Source organism: Octopus sinensis, linkage group LG6 (genome assembly GCF_006345805.1).
Source record: "Octopus sinensis linkage group LG6, ASM634580v1, whole genome shotgun sequence".
NCBI lineage: Eukaryota > Metazoa > Mollusca > Cephalopoda > Octopoda > Octopodidae > Octopus > Octopus sinensis.
This window is the reverse complement of record NC_043002.1, coordinates 3169161-3188265: the sequence shown is the minus strand read 5'-3', so window position 1 is coordinate 3188265 and position 19105 is coordinate 3169161. Positions and strand designations below refer to the sequence as shown.

Sequence of the window (19105 nt, the reverse complement as noted above, 5' to 3'; positions counted from 1 at the left end):
TGTATCTATATGATCCGGAAACAAATTTAGAGTCCCATAGAATGATGTCACACATCTTGTTCCCTTTCAAGAACCAATGAACATCAGAGAAACTCATGATACTGTTTTTTTTTTAGGATGACAATGGTGTGATTCCTCTTAACTGTCTGAAATGTCGCTACACCATGAACAGTGAGCAGTACATTGAGGCAGTCAAAAGGTTGAGAGAAGCCATTAACCCTTTCATTACCAACCCGGCTCAAACCTCCTCTGGCTCTGAGTACAAATGTCTTGTTTTCATAAGCTTTGAATTAAAATCTTCCACCAAACCTTAGTCACAATTTGTTCTGAACACTAGCTGAATGATAACCAAATTCTTTGTTATATTTAAAGTAATTGAAAGAAACACAGAGCATCTCAAAATAAATACAGTAACAAAAGGGTTGAGAGACCAAACAATAATCTGAAAGCGATCCATATTCACCAGGAGAATGTACAACCAGCACACATCTTTGGCAACAGGGAAATGACAAAGAGGACTGGTCAGTGGTTCCCCATGATGGATGCACAGCCGCTTACTTTCCTTCATTCAGTCCAATGAAGGATAGTGTTTGCGAACAACAATTTATTGACACAGGTGAGGTCAATGTGGCTGAGAAGGGGTGGGTCCAATGGTGCAGAGGTGAATTGTTTTCAAAGAGGGTTCCGAAGTTGTGTAAATGTCTCTGTTGCAATGGACACTGCATCGAGTGATGGCTTTGCTGATCCAATGATCTGAGGAATTAGCCTTATTTGGATAATTAAAAGAAAAAAGTTTCTTAGGGGAAACTCAGTCATTAAATAAGACAAGACACATATCAGGTGTGGGTTTTATAAGCTGAGGAAGGAGATACAATGAGATGATGTGACCTTCTCACATAAAATCAGTGATTGTACTAAAAGGCCATTTTTCATAAGTTTCTGTTAATAGACTAATATCTTGGCTCGTTTACAATATTTTGTAATTGGGAATAATTACTGTGCCCAAAGCTCATTACGGGTCCCTAGCTTTCCCATGTGTAACAATATAGCTGCATTTGACGCAGGACAATTTTAAGTTCATTTGAATATGTAAAAAAGCATAACGCATAAATATGGTATTTCAAAAGAAATGTGGAAGAAAAGGATTAATGAAGGAAAAACACAAAATTGAAACAATTGTTTATTGAAATAGAATAAAAATATGGTCACCATGAGTGTGTGGTTAAGAGATTTGTATCCCAAGCACTTCATGAATCCATGTCAACTGCCACTGTCTCTTGTTGCTGTGAGAAATTGAAGCTGTTCAATCCTTTACTTAATGAGTAAAAGAATGACAGAAATGTCCTGATAAAACCAGAAAATACAACATTCAGTAATTTCTAGAACCTCTTTTGGTGCTAATTATGGAAGAATACATAAACACAGAAGACCAGCCTGAAAATGTTGAGCCTTACAGAGGAGATGACAAAAATCTGAGTTGAATGGCAAAATGCTGTGCTTAAGAAGACCCATTCATCTCAGAAAAACAAAACAAGATCCTGTCAAGCTTTACCAATCATACTATTTACTATGTTCGTTTCAATCTCCATCTCTAATCTTTAGTCCCACCCCTTTCACACTCTACTGCACACATATATATACCCACCCACCCACCTCTTATATCCTCGAGTTTGGAGGATAGAGACTACATTGTAACAGTGTTACAACACTACAAAAACTAATTCAGTAACATGCAACAAACTTATATCTTGCAGTTCTATATTTAAGAGATGAGGAATTACGTACATTATTTACATTTGACAAGAGTTCAATTCCAGGCAGTGACCTCAATAATAATAATAATAATAATAACATTGAAAAATACCTTAGGAATGAAAACCCGGATTCGAAATTTCCCTAAGACACCTGATGAAGGCTGGAGGGTATATCAGCCAAAACGTTGTGTTAACAACAAACAAAATGGGGACAAATATCCACTAAATGTAAATAATAAACTTATATTTCTTCTCAACAACTGCAAGTTGCACTGTCAGTATGCATGTGCCTTTATAAGGTTTAGGGACAATTCACTTGCTATCCTACAAGGGTGCCAAGATTTCACTACAACATCTCTCCATTTCTGTTTCTCCATCCCTATTCTTTCTCCTCTCATATTCCACTTGAGCCTTCAGAGTATGCCCTCACCATCTTTCCTTCTGTTTCTTTCCCACTGACAAATTAAAGCACGATGGTCACCCATCATACTTTAATTTCCTTCAACACTATAACCCTCTTAGTTGAGGATTCATCTTCCAAGTACTTGGTGACCTCACTGGTGCTGGTGACTCTATACACTGTAGGTTGGCATCAGGAAGAGCATCCAAGCTGTAGAAACCCTGTTAAAGCTGACATTGGAGCTTGGCGTTGTTCTTTGGCTCCTGTCAAACCATACAACTTATGTCAGCATAATGGATGTTAAACGATAATGAGGGTTTTATATATACATATAATTAAAAGATCCAAGGATGTCAGTGTAGGAAGTCTGTAAGCTTTGAGCAACCTGAGATAAGTGTAAAAAGCAACATTGAAGAATAATAATTTATTGGTGTTGAAGGCTTTTCCAATATCAAGGTTTGATAAGATGAAAGAAGTGATTTTACAGTTCATGGTTAGCATCTGGAGCCACTATGCATGAAAAAATAAAAATCCAAATTGAGGGAGAGGAGCAGATAAAATCCAGGCTCCATATGTTTCCTAGTTAGCAGAATCTTGGAAGTAATAATTACTCAACGAGGAGTACTCAGCTAGTTACTAATCAGGCCAAAGATACCTTAATTATACGAAAGTTACATTGTCGTTAAGGAGTCCTGAGTTAACTTGAAGATGTATTGGGTTGTCTGGAAAGTTTGTGCCAATTTATAGTAGCTTACCTTTCGACTTATTTTAGAATATGGTTGAGTCCATAAAATAGGATTTGACTACACCTCCATTTAGAGCACAGTTTAAGCTATCTTTTCATGGATGAAGGTTTAAGTTCATACCTGTGTTAATTCTGTAACCCTTTAAAATGGAAGATAAGAAAGTTCATTTTCGGTACTTGATGCTTTTCTTTTTCCGTAAAGGAAAAAGTGCCTCACAAGCAACCAAAGAAGTATGCGCAGTTTACGGAGATGTTTCTTTATCCGAAAGAACTGTACGGAAGTGGTTCGCAAGGGGTTATGGGATCATGAAAATGTTCAGCCATCCATTCCTGTGTTAAGGAGCCATGTGTGATGGTGCAGAGTCTTACTGAAACACATATGGCCTTCCACTACATACACTGTCTATCCAGAGCTTAACAATTATTTCCAGGACCTCGATGTAGGCGGCAGAGTTAACTCTAAGGCCTTGTGGAAAGAAGTAAGGAATCAGCACATGTCTTTCATTGCTGACAATCACTAAAACCATGACAGTTGCAGGAAATTTTGGAACTTCAGAAGGGTCTGCACATAACCGTTTGTCAGTTCTTCTGTTAACTTTTTGATCTTGGTCGAAGTTTTCCTTGTTTGAGAAAACCAAATCAAATCTTCTTCTGCTGGATTTTTCAGTTTGTTTAAGAGCCTTTTAGATCTGATGTAGTGATTTTCTTTTGCTTTTTCTGACAAACTGACTTTTCCTCATCGTATGAGACTTATATCTGATGCCTTCCTGGACAACATTTCTGACTGTTCCTTCTGACACATGGAGATCTTTTCCAACTGACCTCATTAATTTTCTGGGAATGTAATCAATGGTCTGTTGAACTTGCTGGATAAATTCATGTGTTCTGATGATTTCAGAGCATTTAGAATGCTTTTTATGCTTTGATACTGGTGATACGTTTCCATCTTCAGTCTCTAACTCCTTACAAACTTTGTAGACAAAAGATCTGGCAACTTTTAAAAATCGAGATATTTCTAAATCGTTATACTCAACCTTTATAACCACATTAGCAGCATGCTTCTTCCTTTCTTGAGTAAGCTGAGCGTCTGCCATTATTATGTTCTGGAATAAAGATTATACAGAGTTAGCAAAAACTGCAGCAACAATCCCAAAAAGACATGTCCTCGAATACCTTACACACCCTGTATATATATATATATGACAGATTTCTTTCTGTTTCCACCTACCAATTCCACTAACAAGGCTTTGGTTGGCTTGACACAATAGTAGAAGATACTTGCCCAAGGTGCCACACAAAGGGACTGAACCCAAATCTTTGTGATTGGAAAGCGAACTTCTTACTATACAGCCACGACTGAATGCACACGTGTGCGTGTATATATATATATTCCCCACTCTTCCTATGTTAATAATAGGTAAATTCATAGAAGTCTTGTATAACTTGTCACACATAATTATTTAAGTGTAATATGGTTCCAAGTGGAGCAGTGCCGAAAGAATTGTAACAAATATTAACCCTTTCGTTACTAACCAAGCTGAAACCGGGTCTGGCTCTGAGTAGAAATGTCTTGTTTTCCTAAGATTTGAATTAAAATTTTCCACCAAACCTTAGTCACAATTTATGTTCCCAACACTAGTTTAATGATAGCTAAGTTATTTTACTAAATTCTTTGTTATATTTAAAATTAATTGAAAGAAACACAGAGCATCTCAACAGAAATATGGCAACAAAAGGGTTAAGCTTATGCTACACTGAGATTTTCATGTTCATCAATGTCACACATGGATAAGCATTTGTGTGAGAGAGTTTCTATCTCCTGCCATTGTTGTGCTGGGCCACTGATTAAACAAGTCTCATTCTTCATACAGACAGTGTCCTGTGCTTGCAGTCCACTTCTTGACATGTTGTGCAATCTTTGTTAACAAAAGGCTCATTCATACAGTGAGGTTTGTTTCCAGTTCAGCACACAAACCATATCCTGGTTGTTTGTTGTTGAAAAGACTGGGAGGTTATTACCTTGCTTGGATGCAGGCGGCAGGGTTGGTGCATCACCAAAGAAACTCTGTCTTGTGCACTCTTGTCTGACCTGTAACAACATGCAAAAGCAGATTTTAAAACGATGATGGCACACACGGATGCATTCATACATCTATATCAAAGCCTTGAGTGGATTTGGAAGACGAAATACCTATTTCTTTACTACCCACAAGGGGCTAAACACAAAAGGGGACAAACAAGGACAGACAAACAGATTAAGTCGATTACATCGCCCCCAGTGCGTAACTGGTACTTAATTTATCGACCTCGAAAGGATGAAAGGCAAAGTCGACCATGGCGGAATTTGAACTCACAACGTAGCGACAGACGAAATACGGCTAAGCATTTCACCTGGCGTGCTAACGTTTCTGCCAGCTCGCTGCCTTTTGGATTTGGAAGATGGAAACTGAAAGAAGCTCCTTATATGTGCGCGTGTGTGTGTCTTTGGGTAATTTTACAACTGGTATTAGTGTGTTTACATCGCTGTAAACTTAGCAGTTCAGCAAAAGGGACCAACAGAATAAGCAGCAGGCTTTGAGAAAAAAAAGAAAAGAGAAAGAAAGAAGCACTGTAGATAATTGCTCTCGAAAGCAGCATGCCCCAGCATGGACACAGTCAATGACTGAAACAAAGTATTGGGTTGTCCGGAAAGTTCATGCAGATTTCTAAAGGAAAGAAAAAGGTCTATAAATACTTGCCATAACATTTTTAATCAACCAAATACGAACCATTTTGTTGCACAATGTGTCTCCATCTTTCCTTTAACTTGAAAATACCTTCTTCCCAGAAATGAGGTGGTTTCATGGCAAAGAATTCATCAAGGTATCTTTTTACGTCACCCAAGGAATTGAAATTTATACTATTAAGACTATTCTGCAGAGATCTGAATAAGTGGAAATCCAAAGGAGCAATATCTGGTGAATATGGAGGGTGGGGTAACACATTCCAGCCGAGCTGCAGCAATTTTTGCCTGGTTCCCAAAGCATCAAGTGCCGAAAATGAACTTTCTTATCTTCCATTTTAAAGGGTTACAAAATTAACACAGGTTATAGGAACATAAACCTTCTTGCATGAAAAGATAGCTTAAACTGTGCTCTAAATGGAGGTGTAGTCAAATCCTACTTTATGGACTCAACCATGTTCTGAAATAAGTCGAAAGGTAAGCTACTATAAATCGGCACAAACTTTCCAGACAACACAATAAATGATAAAAGATACACACACACATCATCTTCATCGTGACTTTAATGTCCAGCCTCCCATGCTTGCTTGGGCTGGGTGGAATTTATTGAGGCAGATTTTCCGTGTTAATCCTCTCCTGTTTCCAAGTTTCTACTTGCTCAGACATGTTTCCATAGAAGACTGGACAAATGCTTGTATGACGGGGAGTCTTGTTTACAACTATTACATGATGTCAAGGCAAGGACAAACACACACACACAGATGTACACTTTTAGTTTCCATCTCTTAAATCTGCTCACAAGGCTTCAGTCAGCCTGGGGTTGTAGTAGAAGACAATTGCTGATGGTGCCATGCAATGGAACTGAACCCAAAACTATGTGATTGGGAAGCAATTTGCCTGCACCAGATAAATGTGAAAATGATAATAATTTCAACAGAGATTAATTTGACAAATATCGGTTTAAGGTATGTTTACATACTGAGAAAGGGATTGGATGAGCTGCAGGAGGTCCTCTTGCCAACACATGCCCGCACACACATACTATCACCATCACTTAATGTCCATGTTCCATACAGGCACTGGTTGGACGATTTGATAGGATCCAAAGAGTCCAAGAACTGCATTCTGCTCCAGTGTCTGCTTTGACATGGTGTCTAGGCTTGGATGTTTTTCTCAATGCGAACCACTTTACAGTGTGTACTGTGCCCCATTTTTGTGCCACTGGCACTATTGAGCTTGCCATTCAGCTTGCAAGTGTACATAACCAGAGAAAGGGGGAGGGGTGCATCCTAATACAGTCATTCCTTGATAGACAAGTTGATTCATTCCCGGAGATCTCTCATAAAGCAAAAACTAGTAAAGCAGAGCAATGACTTCCCATAGTAGCAACGTTATAAATTGTAATTTGTTCCCAGAAAAATATTTTACCAATAAAATTTATAATACTTGTAAATAAATGGCAATAAAACAACAGTAGAATGTAAAGAATATTTTATGTAAAGTAAAAAGAATGTCAAGATCATTTATAATAAAAATAAACATTATTATTAATATCGTTTTTTGAATCCCTTTCTCTTGCATTAGACTTGTGCACACCATTACTTGTAGATTTCTTTTAAAAAAAAAACAAGTCTAGAATTGTTTGCTTAGAAGAAACTTTTTTCTGCTCTCCATAAATTTCTTGGTAACATGCAGAAGAATTTGTTATGGTAGCAGAAACTCTTGCACTTGGTTCAAAATTTGGATTTTGTGCTTGAAGAATTTCAGTTCACCATACAAAAGTGAGCTGCGAAATAAAACTTGTAAACCCAGGGTCTCAAAAAGCAGGTTCTTGTAAAGTGAGGTACTAGATTGGGATGGGTGGGTTAAGGTAAAAAGAGAAAAGGTTGAGGTTAGGGTTAGGGTCGTCTTGTAAAGGAGTTACATGCCTAATCAGATTTAGGAGAGGGTGAAAATGAATTGGAGACATTTCCAAGGAGATAGACAAAGGCAAAAAGTGTTCAGGTGACAGCTCAAGGTATGAGGTGAGGAGAAATGAGTGAGGACAGAGAAGGTAGGAATGTGTGTGTGGGTGGGGATTTGCAAGAGGGTATGGGTAGGGGACATCATGTTTGGGATATATTAAAACTGTAAACAAGGTATTTTCACTGCTGTTTGGTATGGAGAAAAATTCATGTTTTAGGTAAAAAATGTAATAAACGCAGCAAAGTCAGCTCAGAGTGTCTCACCCCTAATAGGTAACTGGTACAAAAAGCTCAAAATGCATCTAGCACCGCATAGGAAGTGGCCTCAACTGACTTTGGTGTGCCATAAGTGAGAATCTTTCTCCCTTGTAAATTACAGCAAAAAGACTTTTTTTTTTTACAAGTGAAATATGTCCCAGAGTTGAACTGATCTAAATATATACAGGCACAGGACAGGCTGTGTGGTAAGTAGCTTGCTTACCAACCAGACAATTCTGGGTTCAGTCCCACTGCGTGCCACCTTGGCCAAGTGTCTTCTACTATAGACTCAGGCCGACCAAAGCCTTGTGAATGGATTTGGTAGACGGAAACTGAAAGAAGCCCGTCGTGTGTATATATATATATATATATCATCATCACTTAACGTCCGCTTTCCATGCTAGCATGGGTTGGACGATTTGACTGAGGTCTGGCAAACCAGACTTCAATCTGATCTGGCAGAGTTTGTACAGCTGGATGCCCTTCTTAACGCCAACCACTCAGAGAGTGTAGTGGGTGCTTTTACGTGCCACTGGCACGAGGGCCAGTTTAGTGGTACTGGCAATGGCCACGCCCAAATGGTGCTTTTTACGTGCCACCAGCACAAGTGCTAGTAAGGCGACGCGGTAACGATCACGCTCGAATGGTGTGCTTAAACGTGCCATCAGCACGAAGGCCAGCTTGTTGCTCTGGCAACGATCTCACTCGTATGGTACTCTTAGTGCTCCACTAGCAATGGATGCCAGACACCGAGTTTGATTTTGACTTCGATTTATATATATATATATTTGTGTGTTTGTCCCTCACCATCACTTGACAACTGATGCTGGTGTGTTTACATCCCCGTCACTTAGCAGTTTGGCAAAAGAGACTGATAGAATAAGTATTAGGCTTACAAAGTCCTGGGGTTGATTTGCTCGACTAAAGGCTGTGCTCCAGCATGGCTGCAGTCAAATGACTGAAACAAATAAAAGAATAAAAGAAAGTATGTATGTGGGTCTAAATTGTACCAAAAGACAAAAAAACAGAGACAGGTGACGGAACGACAAACAAGGTGTATTGGGGGAAGGACTCCGTCGGTTACGACGATGAGGGTTCCGGTTGATCCGAATCAACGGAACAGCCTGCTCGTGAAATTAACGTGTAAGTGGCTGAGCACTCCACAGACACGTGTACCCTTAACGTAGTTCTCGGGGATATTCAGCGTGACACAGAGAGTGACAAGGCCGGCCCTTTGAAATACAGGTACAACAGAAACAGGAAGTAAGAGTGAGAGAAAGTTGTGGTGAAAGAGTACAGCAGGGATCACCACCATCCCCTGCCGGAGCCTCGTGGAGCTTTAGGTGTTTTCGCTCAATAAACACTCACAACGCCTGGTCTGGGAATGGAAATTGCGACCTATGACCGCGATTCCGCTGTCCTAACCACTGGGCCATTGCGCCTCCACAAACAAGGTGTATTAGTTTGATGCTCAAGTAAAATGGAAGAGTCTGTGATATTTTGAGCCTACATTGTTCAACAAGAAGGAACAAGCAGAGAAAAAAAACGTGTCTCAATTAATGGCTGCAAGAAACAAAAGAGATAAGTAACTGTGAGTGGCCAGGAGCATATATTTGAATAAGAAAGGCAAATAAAAGTTTATTAAACAGCATACCAGATAAATTTCTTGATCTATGGAAATCATCTCTGCCTCCAGAGAAGATAGAATAATCATTGTGGTAACTGGGGACCAATTCCAAATGAAGGGGTAATTTTTTTAGGAAAATCAAGAATTCTTGAAAACTAACAAGCCATTAAAGGAAACACAATATGATTGCCTGGAGACAAAAGGACGGCTGGGGAGATGCGTTTCTACTGCTTTAAGCATCATCAGCACAGCAGTTGTCCTTCTGTAACCCCAGCGGAATGAGACATGTAGATGTGCATTCTTCAAAACTGACAAGCTACTAAGTAAAAGATGGTCTGTTTGTCTGGAGAAAAGGGGAGAGACATGGACGTGTTTCTGCCTCAACAGATGTCCAACTTCAGTAGATGGGACACTTACATATAAATAAAAAGGACACACACACACATCTTTATCACCATCCTTTTAACATTCACTTTTCTATGCTTGCAGGAGATGACCTAGACACACACAGACTGAGAGTACAGCACAAGTTGACATAACTATTTTACTGTCATTCAAATTGAACATATTGGTAACGTAACTCTCCTTCTATCAACTCTTTCTATTGTAAGCAAATAAAGGATTAGTCTGTCTGACACCCACAGATTCCAATGGGCTGTTTGCAGAGATGACAGCACTGACAAGAGCGATATAAACAGATGGATGGAGAGGCTTAAAGAAAGGGAAACCAGCAGGAGACAACCAACTGCAACCACTCGCATCAATCACCAGCAAATGGATGAAATGATTGAAGTAGACAGATGGCTCACAACCTGTGAGCCTGCAGTACGACAGGATCATTAGTCACAATGCATAAGAGAAATTGCTGGAAGATTTTGAATGGGCAAATGTGTACCCTAGCAGCTGACATCCAATTTGAAGGAGAAAAGGGTAGCTGCCTGCTCTGATCTACTGAAAGTCTTTGAAACTATTGCAGACATTTTTTCAGTCTGGTTACAGGAGGTGAAATGTAGGTGTATCTATATGATCCGGAAACAAATTTTGAGTCCCATAGAATGATGTCACACATCTTGTTCCCTTTCAAGAACCAATGAACATCAGAGAAACTCATGATACTGTTTTTTTTTTAGGATGACAATGGTGTGATTCCTCTTGACTGTCTGAAATGTCGCTACACCATGAACAGTGAACAGTACATTGAGGCAGTCAAAAGGTTGAGAGAAGCCATTAACCCTTTCATTACCAACCCGGCTCAAACCTCCTCTGGCTCTGAGTACAAATGTCTTGTTTTCATAAGTTTTGAATTAAAATCTTCCACCAAACCTTAGTCACAATTTATGTTCTGAACACTAGCTGAATGATAACCAAATTCTTTGTTATATTTAAAGTAATTAAAAGAAACACAGAGCATCTCAAAATAAATACAGTAACAAAAGGGTTGAGAGACCAAACAATAATCTGAAAGCGATCCATATTCACCAGGAGAATGTACAACCAGCACACATCTTTGGCAACAGGGAAATGACAAAGAGGACTGGTCAGTGGTTCCCCATGATGGATGCACAGCCGCTCACTTTCCTTCATTCAGTCCAATGAAGGACAGTGTTTGCGAACAACAATTTATTGACACAGGTGAGGTCAATGTGGCTGAGAAGGGGTGGGTCCAATGGTGCAGAGGTGAATTGTTTTCAAAGAGGGTTCCGAAGTTGTGTAAATGTCTCTGTTGCAATGGACACTGCATCGAGTGATGGCTTTGCTGATCCAATGATCTGAGGAATTAGCCTTATCTGCATCAGTCTGTGAATAAACAATTGTATCTTTTACCGTTTTTGTTTTAGTCATTAGACTGCGACCATGCTGGGGCACCACCTTCAATGTTTAGCTGAATGAATTGACTCTGCTATGTATCTTTTTTAAGCCTGGATTTATTCTATTGGTCACTTTTGCTGAACCACTAAGTTACAGGGACATAAACACATCAACGTCGGTTGTCAAGCAGTGGCGAGGGACAAACACATACATAAAGACACACACACACATAGATGTGGTTGGGAAGCAAACCACTTACCACATAGCCACAATGTTGAGCATACGTGTAAACAACTGGGTATAATTTTGCAAACCAAAATTGATAAAACTACACAAAGAAGGTTATAAAATGGCAGCAGAAATATGGAAGAATATATCTCTATTCATCTCTCACTCTCATCTCTAACTTTATGCTTTACACACACACACAACAATAGTCTGGGTGCACGTGGTCTTTTTTCTTGTAATTTCATCATCATCATTTAACATCCGTTTTCCATGCTGGCATGGGTTGGATGGTTCGACTGGGATCCGGTAAGCTAGGAGGCTGCACCAGGCTCCAGTCTGATCTGGCAGTGTTTCTACAGCTGGATGCCCTTCCTAATGCCAACCACTCCGTGAGTGTAGTGCGTGCTTTTTACGTGCTACAGGCATAGGAGCCAGAGGAGGCTGACAATGGCCACAATTGGTTGGGGCTTTATACATGCCACTGACACAGAAGCCATCTAGGCAGCCCTGGCATTGGCCACATTCAGATGGCTCTTTTTTCTCCAATGATAAAAATAAAAGTACATGGATTTAGTTCAAAAGATTGAATAATATCTATTTCTTTATTGCCCACAGGGGGCTAAACATAGAGGGGACAAACAAGGACAGACAAAGGGATTAAGTCGATTACATCGACTCCAGTGCGTAACTGGTACTTATTTAATCGACCCCGAAAGATGAAAGGCAAAGTCGACCTTGATGGAATTTGAACTCAGAGCGCAATGGCAGATGAAATACTGCTGAGCACTTCAACCAGCGTGCTAATAATTCTGCCAGTTTGCCACCGTAAAGAGATTCGATGATATTGCAATTGTTTATTTCTCTGTAAAAACAGTTTGCTCCCTGCCCATCTAGGAACATACGTTCTTGTTAGAAAAAATCAGGATACCTAGTTTAAGCACAATGTCTCCTACGATTGGCCGTGTCCAAAGGAAATTGCAGAAGAAAACGGGTGAGATATTCTCAATGACAATATTTATTTACAGTTTGCTTTGACTGGGAAATCAGGATATGCAAATGAGTTTGAAAATGTTAATAGTCATATAGAATAACCACCGTGTCATTGTGCTTGGGAAAACACAAGACATGTAGGGTGTGTCTGTGGGAAGGGAGTTTAAGTGAAAACAGAACACAGTCAACAAGTTTAGAGGACTTTGTAGAAGAGATCTTTAGACTGATAACAGGCCGAGTTTCATGTCGGGGAGTGAAAGCTTGCCTTTCAGTCAGTTGATTTTACTATAGTTTAAGAGAGAAAGAGAGAGAAAGAGAGCACGTGTGTGTGTGTGGGGTGGGGGTGGGGGGAGATGTATAATTTGTTGGGTATTTGTTAATTCAGTTCATTAAAACCCAAAACTACTGGTTAATATTCAACAATTGTAAACGATATATTTTTAAAAGGCTCTTTAAACAATGCAGGTGAGAAGTCAGGTAAAATATGGAAGGTGATGTGACTAAAGACAAGGACCAGAAAATAATCCAAGAATCCATTCCCAACACCAAAATGGTTGGCCAAAAATAAGAATTGTTCTCCAAACTCTTGCATTATTTTCTGCGTCTTAACTGACAAAAGGAAGATTTCCCAAAATATAATGCAAACATTCAACAATCTACATAGGTTGATATAATATCTTGTTTTTTTAGACATCATTTTATATATTTTGCCTAATTTCTCGTTTGTATTGTTTAAAGGACATCTTTAAAATATTTATATCATTTACACACAGCAAATGAGAGTACTCTTTCATTTAACATTTGTTATATTTGACATACAAAAAGCATCCACTACACTCTCAGAGTGGTTGGCGTTAGGAAGGGCATCCAGCTGTAGAAACACTGCCAGATCAGATTGGGGCCTGGTGCAGCCTCCCAGCTTTCCAGACCCCAGTTGAACTGTCCAACCCATGCCAGCATGGAAAACGGACGTTAAATGATGATGATGATGAAATTGGTTATACTTGTACAATACACAAAATATTTTAACGATTTTGTTCATACAATTCCTAATAATATTTAATTATAAAAAAATGATTTTTTTTCAGCATCGGATGGCTACATCCAAGTGAAACAGGAATCAAAGGGGCCCATAGGTAAAGAGTGGTCGAGAAACTCTGCTCTAAAGGGATTGATGATCAAGCAAAGACAAAGTGGAGTTGAGATGTTCCTTTGTCCTGTCCTACAGAGGACTTGAGAACCTCTCTGGTGCCGGTATTACAAAACAAAAACATACCCAGCATGCATTGTAAAGTGGATGGGAAATGAGGAGAGAAAGCATAGAATTGTGAGGTCCCTTTAGTGCAATTTTGCTGAGGATTTACCAAACTTTCTAGTGGTGATGCCAGGACTGTATATAAAGTGGTTTGCAGTTGGAAGGGCCTCTAGTTTGTAGAAACCAAACCAAAGTGACATATGCAACAGCACCCGACAATGAGAACAATAGGGACTAGTAATAAGAAAGAACCTCAACTGTGACAACTCCTCTAACTCATGCCAGCATGAAAAGTGGATGTAAGAGGACAGTGATGATTTATATATGTGTGTGTGTGTGAAGTTATACATAAAAACAATTCAATATTAAAGTGAAGGATAACTGAATAGCTTTTAGTAAATATTTATTAAATGTTAACAAAGGCGCAGGAGTGGCTGTGTGGTAAGTAGCTTGCTAACCAGCCACATGGTTCCGGGTTCAGTCCCACTGCGTGGCACCTTGGGCAAGTGTCTTCTGCTATAGCCTCGGGCCGACCAATGCCTTGTGAGAGGATTTGGTAGACAGAAACTGAAAGAAGCCTGTCGTATATATGTATATATATATGTGTGTGTGTGTATGTGTTTGTGTGTCTGTGTTTGTCCCCCTAGCATTGCTTGACAACCGATGCTGGTGTGTCTATGTCCCCGTCACTTAGCGGTTCGGCAAAAGAGAGACCGATAGAATAAGTACTGGGCTTACAAAGAATAAGTCCCGGGGTCGATTTGCCCGACTAAAGGCGGTGCTCCAGCATGGCCGCAGTCAAATGACTGAAACAAGTAAAAGAGTAAGAGAGAGTAAGAGTAAAGGAAAAAGTTGACAGTGACTTTGAAAGATTGGCTTGCTTCCTTTTCTCAGACTGTCTGATGAAGGTGAGCGAGCTGAGACTTTCAACCTTTTCCTTCTTAAAGACTTATTTATACACCATTTACCATTTAAGTGCATGCCAGATGCAAGAGGGTCTGCATCATAATTGTGATAGGTCTTATCTTTTACTTGTTTCAGTCACTTGACTGCGGCCATGCTGGGGCACTGCCACGAAGGGCTTTTCATCAAACAAATCGACTCTAGGTTTTTCTTTCTTTTTTTTTTTAAACCCTGGTACTCTTTCTATCAGTCTCTTTTGCTGAACTGCTAAGTTATGGGGACATAAACACACCAACACCGGTTGTCGAGCAGTGATGGTAGGGGATAAACACAGATACAAAGACATAGATGTACACATAGATATGACAGGCTTCTTTCAGTTTCCATCTACCCAATCCAACTCACAAGACTTTGGTTGGCCCGAGGCCATGGTAGAAGACACTCGCTGAAGGTGGTGCCATGCAGTGGGACTGAACCTGGAACCATGTGGTTGGAAAGCAAGCTCCTTACCACACAGCCATGCCAGTGCAAGTAAATCTGCAGGATCATCGTTTAACGTCTGCTTTCCATGCTAGCATGGGTTGGACGATTTTGACTGAGGGTTGGCGAACCAGATGGCTGCACCAGGCTCCAATCAACAGCTGGATGCCCTTCCTAACACCAACCACTCCGAGAGTGTAGTGGGTGCTTTTTACGTGCCACCGGCACATGGGCCAGTCAGGTGGTACTGGCAATGACCTTGCTTGAATCTTTTTACACATGCCACCGGCACAGGTGCCAGTAAGGCGACATTGGTAATGACGACGCTCGAATGGTGCCCTTGTATGTGCCACCGGCATGGAGCCAGATGTGTACTTTTGCGCATGTGAGTTGGTAGAGAGTTCTGTGAGTGCTACCTGTGAAAAGGTAACTTTTAACTGGTGTAGAAGCTGTAGTAGATGTGGCCATTAGCTGCTGCCCGTGGTATAACTGTATGTGTGTCGTGTGTTTGTATAGTGTTGAGAAGAAAAGGATACATACTGGTGGAAAAGTTCAATGTTGGAAGCTGTTGACTGGAAAAGGCCAGGCAACTTTGCTGTCGGTGAAACACGGGTACGATGCGCTTGTTGTCGCTCCTGTGTAAGGTCAGTTGAAGTTCTTTAAGCTGAAGCTGTGAGCATTGAACCTGGTTGCTTTCCTGTATGATGGTATCTGGGGTCGATATAATCGACTTAATCCGTTTGTCCCCTCTGTGTTTAGCCCCTTGTGGGTAGTAAAGAAATAGGTATCTGGGATGCCAGTGAAAATTATATTCAAATTGATGATGATGTAGATGGTCTGACATGCATCGTTGCTTTGTCCACTGTTGACAGAGACCCAGTAATTACTGGTCACCAGGGCCCTGCATCATTGCGCCAGGCTGGACACCTGATAATTACTAGCAAGAAAGACAGTCAGTCAATACTCGTGTGTTGTGTGGACCTGAGGTAGCAGTTACTATTTTTTCCTGGTTTATGTTGCTGATTGGTTCAAAAAGTGACCATGTTGGCAGACCTGTTGATGATGCAGCAACACCAATTGATCTGCAAAATAATGACCTTAGAATAGCTTTTGACAGCAGTGCATCTGCACATAACGGCTGTTGCACAAACTGACTGAAAGATGATGGAGGTATATCAACTGATGCTACACAGTTGTTGACAAAAGCAAACTGCCTGTTTATGGATCTACATTCAAGTTACTGGGGTACCACAAATATACCAACGAGGTATCTGTTACAACTTCATCCCATATTTGTAGGGTGTAAACATTAGATTGGTTCAATACCCATCTCTGGCAGAAGTAAATTCTAGACCCGAGAGGGGAATCCAACCTTCCTAATGTGGCTTTGATCAAGTAAATAATGTGGTTTACTTATAAGCAACGGTGTGGGATGTGTAGGGAAAATTCATAGTTTCAGCTAAATATTTTTTTACGAGAACTTAATAACTGGTTTGTAGGCATCTGTGCTGTTGGCGATGTTACAAGTTTCCAAGTTCCCATTCAAGTACGTTTCCAAAGTCTCTGTCGTAATAAGATATATACGAAGCTTATTTAAGAAATGTGAGAGAAATGAGGTGTAGTGAATGGGGACAACGTTTAGGTTATTAATAAAAGAGCCGTTTAAAATGAGGTAGATACAAATTGTTTGAGGGAGGGGAAAGACTGATATTGCAAGACCCTCCCTTGGGTCCAAGGGATGTATGTAGCCGAGAGGCGGGCCACTTCATGCGATACGGAATTGAAAAGTTTTACTGACATCAATTAAAGAGACATTAAGAGTGTATAATTTTACAACGGCAATTACGATTAGCACGTGCGCAGACATGATAGGTAAACAATATTTTTGTTTTGGCAGATTAAATTAAAAAAACTAAAAGCAGAAAAACAAAGAAAATTTAAATAATTTTAAAATTTGAAAATAAAAATGGTTTACTTATAAGCAACGGTGTGGGATGTGTAGGGAAAAATCATTGTTTCAGCTTAATATTGTTTTACGAGAATTTAATAATTGGTTTGTAGGCATCAATAACATCTGTAAACATTGCAGGCATCTGTAAACAGAAGAAAACATTTCAGGTGTTGAATTTTTATGAAATACTTTAAAATCTCACCTGTGAATTTTCCGTAATTTATTTCTGAAAGCAGTTATAATTAACAATACATACGATTTTATATGCTTTAGCCAGGTTCTTAAACATATATCTCTTTTGAAACTAAAAGACTTATTTTATGGATTTTCGTTTGATGCACTTAGAATGAATTCAGGAACACCACAAAATTCAAAAACAGAAAATGTGATCAACAGAATTAAGAATAACAGTAAATACAAAACTACTTTCAATTGTTCCACGCTTTCAGGAATTATCGCGGACTTCTTCCTGCAATATACACGGCTGTGTCTGTGTGCGCGTCGGGAATATGTGTGTGTGTGTATATATGTGTATGTATGTGTATATATATATATATATATATATATGATGTATACTTTATATTTACATACAGGCGCACGAAAATCTTACATCAGGTGAAATTATAGGAAACTGTAGGAAAATTTCAAGGAAATTCTGCAAATACAACACCGATATTATGTCGAGAAAAATTAAGTCCTTCCTTAGCATAATAATTAAAAATAAAATAATTATTTCTAAATTTTGTTTATTTGTAAAAAAAAAAAAAAAGTACTCCTCCTAAATGTGCTAAGTGCCTGACTGTAATTAGATTGGAAAGACCAATGCAAACATATGCTAAAGTCCAGTTTCCACTAAAAGACAAAGATGACCATTATCTCATAGACTGATATTCAAAGCCAGTCTGTTTAAAATGATTGGGATTTTTTTTTCATGGTTTTACTCCAAGGGGGGATCTGGTGGTAAAGATTTAGAACCTGTTGGCTCAGGATTTTCAATAAGAAACTTACCAGGGAATTTTTTTTTAGAATTCTTCGGTTTAAGGATGCTAATATTTTACCAATAAGACGGTAATGACTTATAAAAAGAAAAAAAAAAAAGGGTTTAAGAATATTCGTTTAGGGAAGGAAAGTCTTGCACTAAGGGATAGTGGAAATATTTGATGTGCAATGATTATGGAAACTTAATTTTCCACCACTCAACTATTAATAGCCTTTTGGACAGAGCACTCCCTCTCGCCAATTAGGAATTCATCGAAAATAAGGTTTATAATTATTTCCGGTTTCTTTATCCTGTTCTTATTTTAGATAAAAACGTTTTTTTTCTTTTCTTTTTACAATTTCTTCTCATTGATTAGAAGTTGTGGGTCATAGAAGTATTTTGATGACATTTTCACCTTTACATAAAAATTTATTATTATATTGCCGTTAAAAACAAAACAAACTTTCCCCCCTTTTAAGCGTCAGCGAAATTGTGTAAAAGTTAAGTTTAAACGCCGGAGCACCTTGCAATAAATAATAGGTTTAAGTATAATAGAAAGCTGACAATGTCTATTGTGAGTAACGTGCGGCAAGAGAAGAAAGAAAGATATCTGAGGGGAGAGGCTTTCTAGCCAGGGTGGTAACGAAAGATAGAGTTTATTGAAGTTTGCTAAATAAAAGTTGGATATTAATTTCGAGATATTCATAGGTGAGGGTCACCAGATTTTTCTTTTTTGTCTTCTATCAATGATTCCATCCTTTCTTTTATGAAAATCAATAACGCTTTTGAAAACAATGTTTGCATTTGAAAAATATGGGTTTTAGATAAGAAATATTTTTACACCAACGATATTACAACTTGTAGGCTACATTACAACAACACAGGACTAATTGAACGGTTAATTAAAAGAAAATATCGATTTAAAAATTAATGGAAAATATTTTCGATGAGAAAAAGTGGAGGAAATTAAAGAGAATCGATCGATTACGTCCCTTGAATTCACTGCTGAACACTCCACACAAAACAATAAAGCGAAATCA

The 19105-nt window shown here is 39.1% G+C and overlaps 1 protein-coding gene across 3 annotated transcripts; it reads right to left on the bottom strand.

The window, feature by feature from the left end:
* Nucleotides 1-3264: 3264 nt before the first annotated feature.
* LOC118763794 lies at nucleotides 3265-19075 on the bottom strand. 3 transcript variants are annotated; one of them, XM_036503547.1, is made up of 3 exons: nucleotides 15676-17098; nucleotides 4919-4988; nucleotides 3265-4002 (listed from the first exon to the last, which is right to left on the bottom strand). In XM_036503547.1, exons 2-3 carry the CDS (start codon nucleotides 4949-4951, stop codon nucleotides 3583-3585), a joined length of 453 nt encoding a protein of 150 aa, XP_036359440.1. In that variant the 5' UTR covers nucleotides 4952-4988; nucleotides 15676-17098; the 3' UTR covers nucleotides 3265-3582. The 3 variants fall into 3 exon arrangements, 1 of the variants encoding a protein (XP_036359440.1); XR_004999538.1 differs by lacking the exon at nucleotides 3265-4002 and adding an exon at nucleotides 17289-19075 and having other exon boundaries at nucleotides 4189-4988; nucleotides 15676-16072; XR_004999539.1 differs by lacking the exons at nucleotides 3265-4002; nucleotides 15676-17098 and adding an exon at nucleotides 17289-19075 and having other exon boundaries at nucleotides 4189-4988.
* Between the last annotated feature and the right edge of the window lie 30 nt (nucleotides 19076-19105).